At 43.9% G+C, this 12,078-nt stretch overlaps 1 protein-coding gene across 11 annotated transcripts in view; it reads right to left on the bottom strand.

Moving 5' to 3' along the window:
• The window catches only part of LOC119978927 (probable helicase with zinc finger domain), a 607,351-nt gene that overhangs the window by 210,846 nt on the left and 384,427 nt on the right, over positions 1–12,078 (bottom strand). For all 11 annotated transcript variants that reach the window (XM_038820871.1, XM_038820872.1, XM_038820862.1 and 8 more), the window contains one exon: positions 10,817–11,030. In XM_038820871.1, coding sequence (XP_038676799.1) covers positions 10,817–11,030 — 214 coding nt within the window. The remainder of the gene's footprint in view (positions 1–10,816; positions 11,031–12,078) is intronic.

The raw sequence follows: 12,078 nt of genomic DNA, 5'->3' as shown, positions 1-12,078 counted from the left end.
CCCAGATCATTCCTTTCCATAAGCCCTCCCAGCTCCTTCGCCATCCGCAGCTTTCCCATTGACCTGGGGCTTAACCTATCCACCCTCGGCTCCAGCACACAATTATATCCCCTCCCATGATCAACTGGTGCGTGACCAAGTCTGGAATCGCTCCCAGCAACCCCCTCCCAAAACCCACGTCGTCCCAATTCGGTGCATATACATTCACTAGCACCACCGGTGTCCCCTCCCACACCCCGCTCACTATCACGTATCTCCCACCCGGTTCCTTGGCACTTACAAACCCAATCTTCTAACTCAAGAGAATGGCCACCCCCTGCGACTTTGAGTTAAACCCGAGAGAACCACCTGACCCACCCATCACTTTCTCAGCCTAACCTGATCCCTCACCCGGAGGTGCGTCTCCTGCAGAAACACCAACCCCGCCTTCAGACTTCTCAAGTACGCAAAGACCCGAGATCTCTTCACCGGCCCGCTCAACCCGCACGTTCCATGTTATGAGCTTTATTGGAGGCTTTCGTCTCCATTCCCCTCTACTGTCCACTCTCCCCTACCGATTCTGTTCCCTTTAATTTCATTCAAAACCGGCCCATCCAAGATGGCCCCCTTCTCCGCCCATGACAACGCTTCTCTTCCAACATTGCCAAGTTGGATCCCCCTCCCCCTTGGCCAACCGTCACGGTCATCTCCCCCTGTACATCTGTTCACCAGCATTAACTGCCATCATGGCAGCTCCTGCTCGAAGGCTCATATCTATTTCTCCACCCCTCCCACCACCTTTTCCTCCTTGATCTGTGAAAATGGCTCCTTGTGGACCTCCCCCTTCCCCATCCAAAACCACAGATCACCTCCCCAAAAAATAAAGACAACCACATGTGGCTGGAAGGCGAGGGTCAGGTGCCCCTGACAAGCTTTTTACCCCTTAGCAATAGATCACCACGATGAAATCACCCCATCCATGAAAGACCTCCCCCTCCAACCCTACAAATCCCACACTACCCGCATCCACTGAACTCCGTTGTTCCAACTCCTCTGTCTCCCAAAGTTCAGTTCTCCCCCAGTTTATGATCTTCAATAAAGTCATTGGCCTCCCCTGGGGTTTCAAAATAATACTCCCAGCCTTCAAAAATCACTCACAGTTTCGCCGGGTACAGCACCTGTCATGTGAGAGTACCTTTAAAAATGGATGTTTAAGCAATGTACCTTTAAGAAATGAAGCAGCTCATATTACTGAAGTGATGTCAGAGGGGGGAGCTGAGATCACTTCTGCTTTTAGTTTCAGTTTGAGAAAGCAGCTGAAACGGCTGGTTTGCTGTGAGCTGTTTTGAAAGGGGAAAGCCAGGTTTGAGAGAGAGCAGCTGAAAAGTGCCTGGCTGGTTTGCTGTGAGCTGTTTGAAAGGAAAAGCCAGTTTTGAGAAAAAGAGCTTGGGTGTGTCTGTGTTTGCAGTGAGCTGGATCTGCTGGGATCTCTGCCATGAAAGACTATCTCTGAGTTATTTGGGTGATTTAAACTCATAATAGTAATGTCTTTAACCTGATGTGTTTCTGTTTAAAGGTGTTAAGTCTTTTGGAGGTTTGAAGGAACATTTTGAGGGATTATTTAGTGTTCTATTATTTTCGGGGTAATCTTAAAAGAAAGGGGTGTTAAGAGATCCAATGTTTATTTTAAAAGGCTAATTTGAGTTCATGGAATCAACACCATTTTGTGTTTAAAAACCCACGTGTCCAGAATTGTAATACCACACCTGGAGACCAAGCCGTGTGCTTTAAAAGCAACAATACATTAAAGGGAGAGGTTGGTTGAACTCCATGATACATTTTGGGGTTCTGAAAACACCGCTCCCATAACACACCCCAAACTTGATTTGCTGTCGATAAAGAGCCACCTTGGCCCTGTTAAACCCAGCACGCCTTTTCGCCAGCTCTGCTCCAAAGTCCTGATATATTCGGACCTTATTCCCCTCCCATTCGCAGTTCTGCTTCTTGCTGGCCCAGCGCTTGATCTTGGCTTTCTCCATAAATTTGTGGAGTCTCACAATCACTGCCTGTGGCTGCTCCCTCACTCCTGTATGCTCTATCCACCTCTGGGGCCTTGTCCAGCACCCCCTCCACCACCAGCCCCACCAGAATTCTCCCGACATATCTCATAGCACTCATGCCTTCCACACCTTCAGGCAGGCCAATGGTGGGCAGGTTTTACCTTCTAGATCGGTTCTCCTGCTTCTCTACCTTTGCTCTTAGCAAGTTGCAAAGGACCCCCAGGAGCCCCACCTCCGCCACCACCCGATCACTGTGGTCAGATATCACCCTCTCCATCTCCCAGATCTGTGACCCCCGTGCACCCAAGCACTTCTTGACTCTCTCCATCAAGCCTTTCAAGGGTGCACCCACTCCTTCGATGGCCTTTGATCAGTCTTCTTGCATCTCCTTTCTTTGTTTGCGGAATTCCTCTTTAATAAACGCTATCAGCTGCTCCATCTGGGGTTTTCTAACGTATGACAAATCTTCCCCCTCCACCATCTTTCCAATTGTTGCTGTACCACAGGTCTCTTCCAGTTCCTTGGCCAGGTCTTTCACCTTCTTCTGACAGTTCAGTCCATAAGAGGGTCATTCAGGAGTCTGGTACCAGCGAGGAAGATGCTGTTTTTGAAGCTGTTCACGAATGTTCTCAGACTTTTGATTCTCTTACCCAGTGGAAGAGGCTGGAAGAGAGAATAACCCGGGTAGGAAGGGTTTTTGATGCTGCCCGCTTTCCCAAGGCAGCGGGAGGTGTAGACAGAGTCAATGGATGGGAGGTGGGTTTGCGTGATGGACTTGGCTGTGTTCACGACTCTGTAGTTTCTTACGGTCTTGAGGCAAGCAGTTGCTATACCAAGCTGTGATGCAGCCAGATAGGATGCTTTCTTTTCTTTAAATATTTTTATTCCCCCCCACTTTCCACTTTTTCATCAAATATACACCCAACAATAGATAACCAACAATAACAAATACAATAGCAACCCCCAACCAGCATCTCCTTCAACATACAAACCTAAACCTCCCCCTACATCCCAAATATACAAAACAAGACCGACCAAAAGAGAATCCACCGTCATCCCAAAGAAAAAAGAACAAAGAAAATTACAGCACAGGAACAGGCCCTTCAGCCCTCCAAGCCTGCGCCGACCATGCTGCCCGTCAAAACTAAATTCTTCTACACTTCCGGGGTCCACATCACTCTATTCCCATCCTATTCATGTATTTGTCAAGATGCCGCTTGAACATCACTATCGTCCCTGCTTCCACCACCTCCTCCGGCAGCGAGTTCCAGGCACCCAATACCCTCTGTGTAAAACACTTGCCATGATATCATAGCTAGAACCAAAACTTGGCTTAAAGAGCGGCAAAAATGGCAGCTCAGCATCCCTGGATATAGAGTTATTCAGGCAGGATAGAGAAGGGGATAAAAAAGGTCGAGTGTAGCATTATTGGTTAAGGAATCAATTTCAGCTGTGAAGTGGGATGATATACGTAACAATGCTGCCAGGTGTCTATCTGTGCCCTCAGCTCAATGGCTTTATTTGCCATACTCCTTGTATTTACATATATATATACACATTTGAACACAGACATGTTCCCGTGGTGTACACTTTTGAGCCTGTGGGTCAATCTTTCCCAAATTCCTGCTACCAGGCTCTCTATCAGTCACACATACACACCCTTTTCTGTACCTGTGCTTTCCACTGGGATGAGCCTGTAATCGGGATTAAACTGCCCAGAAATTCCTTCCCCTCTCTTGTGTCTTGGAGTCTCTCCAACTCAAAGACTCTGAGCTGGAGAGATGAGAGTTGAAGATGTCCCCTGCAGATGTGTTTGCACGGGAGAGTCTTGCCCTCCACAAACTCCTTTATTCTGCAGCCCACACATACAAATTGGAAGCTCTACATAATATAAAGACTCAATATTCACAGGTTTGCTAATGAATTGATGGTTGACAGTCTGATGTTTTAGGTCATTACTCACAATCCCTCTCCATACCACTACAAAGGACTTGTTGTTTTCAACCATTAAGCTGGAGGTTTCTTTCCTCTGTCCTTAGATCAGTATTATTTTATTTAGTTAACAAAAGTTTTTATTCAATTATTCGTTGTGGTTGAATGAAATAAATTAACTAGTTAAGCTGTACATTTATAGAACACATCCTTTCCCAGGCCTCCACCCTAGTCACAGAAAAAAACCCTCAAAACATACCAAACAATCAACTATCTGCTTACCTATAATACCTCTGGACATCCGTTCTCAGGTCTCCTGTTCCCCCTCTCAACCCACTCATAGTTTTGTAAAAGACCAGAGGAGCACCTCTTCCCTCAATCCACCCAATTTCTTCACTCGCCAAAGCGTCCAAAGTAAGTAATCTGTCAAAGTGGTAATCCGTCAACCTGGACTTCATGCTATTTACAAGGCACTTACTTCCCTTGCCATTTCACCATGATCTGCCTTCGCAATATTGAGCAACAACTTGATTCATTTCTATCAATATCATGTTGTGGTGTTGTCAGCACATCAGGAACTAACTTAATAAATGAGATTTTCCCATTAGGTACAAATTATCAGCTTTTCCCAAAGCATTTTCAAAAGCATTGATGCCACTTGGAAGCTCTACATAATATAAAGACTCAATATTCACAGATTTGCTAATGAACTGGTGGTTGACAGTCTGACGTTTTTGGTCATTACTTACAATCCCTCTCCATACCGCTGCAAAGGACTTGTTATTTTTCAACCATTAAGTTAGAGGTTTCTTTCCTCTGTCCTTAAGTCAATGGTGCCATGTAGCTGGTGGGAGGTGCTGGAGAATAGTTTTAGCTAACTGGGTCTCCATCTCCTTCTTAGTACCTGGGGGTTCGGCAGAAGGGTTTGGGTGCTGGGAGCTCATCTCAATATGTGGGTTTGAAATTGTGCAAGTGTTTGAGAAGATCCTTTCCACTTAGTAGAAAATAAATCTCAACTAGGTCTATTGCCTACTGAATTTATTTGACAATATAAGCTTCTCCCTTCTCCTATCCTGACTCTTAACTCTAAATTGTGTCATTAGATCGTAGTATAAACCACGTATCAACTAAAGTGAAGGAACTGTATAATTTGGTGCACCTTATTTGCTTAGCCTCTATGATTGTTGCAGCTGGATATCTTACTAGTTACTCAATGATAGATTTCTGTTCGTTTAAATGAAGATAGCCTTTGATTTTAGAATTCATACTGGAGGCGGCTCATTGAATACACTTGCGCAGTCTGCTTTGCTCAGGCAACGTCAATCATTCTGGTTACAAAATATTTGAACTGGCAGGTTCAAATTGTGTACATTGAGACAGACACACACCTACAACAATCAGCGAAGTACAGGCATTGAGTACATTTCTTCACAGTGTCAACAAAAATGTCAGTGCGATCCGGAGGACCATTACATTTTCTATTAGCACATTGTAACTCCTCAGAGCAGTTTAATGAGATGCCATCAATTACCACTTTTTCATGTCGGTGATCAATATATACGCTCTTAATTAGAGCAGGGTACAAGCTTAGAAAGACCTCAAGAGAGATAGAGAAAAGCAACAGATTGCTTGCATTGCGCACATTGTGCAAAGGGCCTGCAGTGCCCAAGGTCATCTATGTACTTTCCATCTGTGGCTCCTTCATATAAGTACAGAGGAGAGAAATATGATTGGCAGTCAAATAAAACATTTGAAAGCTCTGCAGGCCAAAGTTTGGTCAGACAGGCGAGCAATCTTTAGGAATATAACCAGTGTTGCTAATATTTCAATGAGAAGAAGCAGTTAGCAAACCACAAAAAGTTAAACTTACTCTATTTTGAGCTTTCAGCCTATTTCACATGTATCATAAAGCACATTTTAAGCCTGCAAAAAGTGATCATACTAATTTTCTTACAGAATCTTAGACTACAATCCTTTTTAAGCTTTTTTTAATTCCCAAGAATAATTTTAGATCACAGTACTCAGGGCTCCAGGCTGTCAAACATTTGGTCTGGAACCTTTTCAATGGAAAAAAACCCTCTAAGTTAGGGTTATGGTGGTCTATGTAGTATAAGGGCCTGGCATAGAAAAGGTTAACATGGAACTGGGTACAGTACCGCCCATAGTGTGATATAAAGGAACACCTGACCTGAGTCGAGAGGGCAGTCTTGTACTGGACAGAGCAGTATATAAAAGCAAGCATGAAAACAGTTCCCAGCTTAGACCTTATACTGTATATAGTTGCAAGTAGCTAATAAACAGCGGCACGGTAGCACAGTGGGTAGCACTGTTGCTTCACAGCGCCAGGATCCCAGGTTTGATTCCCGGCTTGGGTCACTGTCTGTGCGGAGTTTACATGTTCATGTAAGCCTACTTGTGACAATAAAGATTATTAGATGAATTAAACACTTACTGTTAAACTATGTAAAAATTTCTTCATGAGACCTACCAAACTATATACATCTTATAACATAGTGGTAGTTATTGGAACAACCCAGAAACACACAGAAGCTGGAAAAGAATTTTAAAACCTGGAAGACTGTATGAGCAGCACTCTGACCAGAAAAGTAGGCAAATCCATAATCCAGCTCCTTGCCTGCTCCAAAAAACAATTCAAATTGAATCCAATTCATGGTCCCCACAAGAGAGACATACCAGATCCAGGCATAACACCTGACTTCACACTCATCTTAGGCCAAAAGGCAGGGAAGCGATATCAATAATGCTATCAACCTATACTTAGTTAGCAATAACCTGCTCAGTGACGCTCAGTTTTGGTTCCGTCAGGGTCACTCAGTTATGACCGTCATTACAATGGGCTGCAGAGTGGCTGGCACTGCTGCCTCATAGCGCCAGGGACCCGGGTTCAATTACAGCCTTGGGTAACCGCCCGTGTGGAGTTTGCACTTTCTCCCTGTGTCTGTGTGGGTTACCCAGGGTGCTCCCACAGTCCAAAGATGTGCAGGTTAAGTGGATTGGTCATACTAAATTGCCCCTTAGTGTCCAGGGATGTACATGTTAGGTTACAGGGATAGGGCAGGGTTGTGAGCATAGGTCGGTGCAGAGCCGATGGGTCGAATGGTCTCCTTCTGCATTGTAGGAACTCTATGGTTCTGTGGTACAGGCATCGTTCAAAAATGGACAAAAGAGCTGAATTCCAGAGGTGAGGTGAGAGTGACTGCCTCTGACATCAAGGCAGCGGTATGATTAGGTATGGCATCAAGGAGCCCTAGCAAAACTGGAACCAAAGAGAAAATTCTCCACTAGTTGGAGTTGTACCAAGCACAAAGGAAGATGGTTGTGATTGTTGGAGGTCATCTCCGGTCTGTGCGCATTCAGGACCCTGACCTTCCCGTTGCTTGCCATTTTAACAAAAGACCCCGCTCCCATGCCCACATGTCTGTCCTTGGTCTGCTGCAATGTTCCAGTGAAGCTCAACGTAAACTGGAAGAACAACATCTCATCTTCGGGTTAGGCACGCTGCAGCCTTCCAGTCTCAACATCAAATTCAACAACTTCAGATGATTAGTTCTACCCCACCTCGACCCATTTGTTTTCATCCCATTTCATTTTAACTGTTTTTTACCATTTATTTATTTCTTGTCTTTATTAATATATATTAACCCCCTCTCCCCATCTTATCCACCTTTCCTTACCCTTTCTCCTCTTTGCTTCCCCCTTCCCCTCCCCCACATCTGCAGTTCACCTCTGATATTAGTTTCTCTGCTATTTGACCGTTCACATCTTTTGTCCTCTCTGGGGACTGCTATTAGCACTCTCCCTTGGTTTCTGTGGCCATTAGCACCCGGTTTCCCTGGGTTTCTGTGGCTATGACTCAACTTTCATTCTCTCACTCTCCAGTATAAATATTTCCCACTTTCTCTGTCTGTTAGCTTTGACAAAGAGTCATCGGACTCGGAACGTTAGCTCTTTTCTCTCCCTACAGATGCTGCCAGACCTGCTGAGATTTTCCAGCATTTTATCTTTCGTCTCTTGACATTCAATGGTATTACCATGACTGAATCTCCCACTGTCAACATCCTAGAGGTTACCATTCACCGGGAACTGAACTGGACCAGCCATTTAAATACTGTGGCTACAAGAACAGATCAGAGGCTAGGAATCCTATGGGGAGTAACTCATCTCCTGATTCCTCAAAGCCTGTCCACTACATACAAGGCACAAGTGAGGAGTGCGAGGAATATTCCCCACTTGCCTGAATGAGTGCAGCTCCAACAACATTCAAGAAGTTCAACACTATACAAAACAAAGCAGCCCACTTGATTGGCACGCCATCTACAAACATTCACTTCCTCCATCACCGATGCACAGTAGCAGAAGTGTGTACCATCTACAAGATGCATTGCAGGAACTCATCAAGGCTCCTTAGGCAACACCTTTGAAACACATGACCACTACCATCTAGAAGGATAAGAGCAGCAGACAGGGACACACCACCACCTGGAAATTCCTCTCCACGTCACTCATCATCCTGACTTGGAAATATATCACCGTATATTTTAGTGTCGCTGGAACTCCATCCCTAATAGCACAGTGAGTGTATCATACACCATATGGACTGCAGCGGTTCAAGAAGGCATCTCACCATCACCTTCTCATGGGCAATCTGGGATGGGCAACAAATGCTGGTCCAGCTAACGAAGCCCACATCCATTAAAAATTAATTTTTAAAAAAGGAATGCCAGGGCAGTGTTTACAAGTTCAAAAAATAGAGCTCACTACCAGATGCATGCAAGTCAAGAATGCCTAAGTAGTACCGGAAGCTAAATATTTTGCAATTCTGTGGATGCTGGCACCAGTAGAGAAATAAGCTCCTGTGTTTGAAGAGATGGATAAAAATACTTTTCGAAGCAGCTGAATAATATTCTTCCTTCAAGAATTTTAGTACCATCCTCAACCAAAGAAATTAAGCTCATGGCCTGTTCCCGAGAACCTAACATTACTGCTCTGAAAATGGTTGCTATGATGTTCACAGTATCAATTGGGAGTCATCGCTTCTGCTTTATTCTCTCTTCACCTTTCGGGAAACAGTTGACCACTCCTCATAATAGAACCATTTAAGAGATCACAAGTGCCAAAATGCTTCTTAATATTCTGTAGCACAACCCATTAATGTTCTTTTTGTTCTCAACTGCTCAGCATTATTTCACAGGTACAAACAGTTTTGTGGGCAATGAGATTAAATTCTGACGTAGAATATGAAAATAACTTTTTTTTTAAATTTAAGAGTACTCAATTCATTTTTTCCAATTAAGGGGCAATTTAGCAAATCCACCTACCCTGCACATCTTTGGGTTGTGGGGGCGAAACCCACGCAAACACGACGAAAAAGTGCAAACTCCACACGGACAGTGATCCAGAGCCATGATCGAACCTGGGACCTCAGCGCCGTGAGGCGGTAATGTTAACCACTGCGCCACCGTGCTGCCCATGAATATGAAAATAACTTGACCTACAGCTACAGCCATAACTACAATCTTTATGCAGGAGAAACAAATAGTTTTTGAGAAGTAAAGCCATATGGCTAACAGGTAACATCTTAATGCCTGATGGCAAAAAATAAGCCAACTTATAGCAGTGTAAGAACTGTGGAGGAAATGTAATTCTAGTTTAACGAGCTAGCTGGCTGAGCAGTCTTGTGATAAGGACCTATTTAACATGGAATTGCTGCAAATGTTCCTAAACAAAGGACTGAAGGAGGAACAATGAGCAGACATCTCCTGTGAACAGGAAGCAATTGAAAGAAGGAAGTTGCACATTAAATGACTTACATGACAAAAGGAGAAATTGCAAAAATTAAGAGGGGGAGGAGAAGAGGCGAAGGAGGTCAAGAGGCACAGAGGGCTCGGAGCATTCAACAAGGGAAGCAGTAGCTACAAGTGGGGACATCTCATCGGAGAGGAAACAGAAACCTACAGGAGGATCCAGTGTGCAAGACGGACCCTGAACTGAGATTCAGTAAAGACCCTTCGTAGGAAGAGCCTGATCAGCTCCACCTTATTAGGTAGTATCCTTAAGCTACTGAATGATATTCTTATCCTTTATTAATAAATACTTCTTTATTAGTGGATCCAGGAAGTGTGTGCTTATCCGCAATTCCAGATGAGCAGAGTGGGACTTTGACCCTCAACAAAAACAACAAAACCATCAAGTCTTCACTAATAAAAAAAATAAATTGTTAATTAGTGATATAATGCATTAGAATTCTACACCAAAGTACAAATCTGCATTGTAACAGCAGCAAAATGGCCCGAAAACAAATTGTAATTGCTCTTTGTGCAGTATAACTAAATTTACTATCCATATTCCAAAAATGGAATCCCGATTGTGGGGTCAATGGATGAACTCCCCCAGACTATGGCTTGGAGAGTACAAGAGTACGAGAATTGAATGTGCATCTCAGAGAACTCAAAATGTGCTTCAAAAGAGAAACAAAGTGACGCAACTTAAAAACAGAATACCTGATCAGCTTTTCTTCTGGGATCTAAAGGCAGAAACTACTCTGCCTGGGAAGATATTGCCCGACTGATTGAGCTCTCAATCATATTTTGTATTCTTTGCTGTTCATTCCTTTATATTAACCACAGATTCAACACATTTAAATGGGCTTGCAAACTATCTCACAGTTTCTGAACATACATCTTACTGCAAAGCAAAATAACCTCTTTTCTTGTCGCTGCATAATGCACAGCACAATGAGAACACTGCACATGCTGATTATTGGTAGGTGTATCTTGTCAATGTTATTTTTTTATCTCTGTTCCAGCACATGAAAAACGAGTTACCTGAGAACATGTCTTTGCTGGCGATGTTTGGAGTCTGCTGGAAAAGGCTGTAAAATTTTGAATGGCTCGAGGGATGAATTCGGGGGCCAGTGGGTTGAGTACACAGCCTCTGCTAAGTTCCAGGTTATCAAGCTGAGTCCTGATTTCGTGTAGCGTGGCTCCATGGAGGCTTCCATTCTTATGGCAAAGGAATATGAAATGCTCCCAAATTTTCCTACAAAAAAAACAATCCCAGTAATTGTTTCTTACGGAGCTCAACGTTTAGCAATTCAAACCAAGCACTTCTGTCCGAAATCACATAATGTGCATCAAACCATAATCATTTTGACTTAATAATAATCTTTATCATCACAAGTAGGCTTATATTAAAAATGAAAATCGCTTATTGTCACGAGTAGGCTTCAATGAAGTTACTGTGAAAAGCCCCTAGTCACCACATTCCAGCACCTGTTCGGGGAGGCTGTTACGAGAATCGAACCGTGCTGCTGGCCTGCTCTGTCTGCTTTCAAAGCCAGCGATTTAGCCCTGTGCTAAACAGCCCCTAGCACTGCATTAGCACTGCAATGAAGTTACTGTCAAAAGCCCCTAGTCACCACATTCTGCCGCCTGTTTGGGTACACGGAGGGAGAATTCAGAATGTCCAAGTTACCGAACAGCACATCTTTCGGGGCTTGTGGGAGGAAACCAGAGCACCAAGAGGAAACCCAGGCAGACACAGGGAGAACGTGCAGACTCCGCACAGGCAGTGACCCAAGCCAGGTTTTGAACCTGAGACCCTGGCGCTGTGAAGAAATAGTGATAACCACTGTGCTACCATGCTGCCCACTTATAGTATCGTTTGTACTACTGAAAAAAAGGGTCTGCTGACAAAGCCTTTCATTTTGCATTCATCAGAATTGACACAAGAATACCAAATTTCAAAGGCAGCAATAATTTATACTGCATGAGGAAAAGGTGATTGGTTGGAAGTCAGCTGATTGAACAAAGAGTTAGAATAAAGAATATTGTCTCCCATGTTCTTGTTCGACTAGGTACTATGCCTGGACAAATGCCTTTTGCCTGCAAAGGACAGGTCCACGCATATGAATATACATGTGTATATGTATCTTCTAGTAAGCAGCTACATTGTGAGCCCGACTGATGATCTTAAATTGGTTGTTAGTGTAATTCTTCGCACACTTCAGCACGTGTTACCCAATAGCAGAATCACATCTAACGTTGGACATTTTGTTCTGAGTTTTGCAAACACGGGCCGGTTGAGT

The sequence above is a fragment of the Scyliorhinus canicula genome, chromosome 15 (assembly GCF_902713615.1).
Source record: "Scyliorhinus canicula chromosome 15, sScyCan1.1, whole genome shotgun sequence".
Taxonomy (NCBI): domain Eukaryota; kingdom Metazoa; phylum Chordata; class Chondrichthyes; order Carcharhiniformes; family Scyliorhinidae; genus Scyliorhinus; species Scyliorhinus canicula.
The sequence above is the reverse complement of the archived record's forward strand: the minus strand, read 5'-3'. Positions and strand labels throughout refer to the sequence as shown.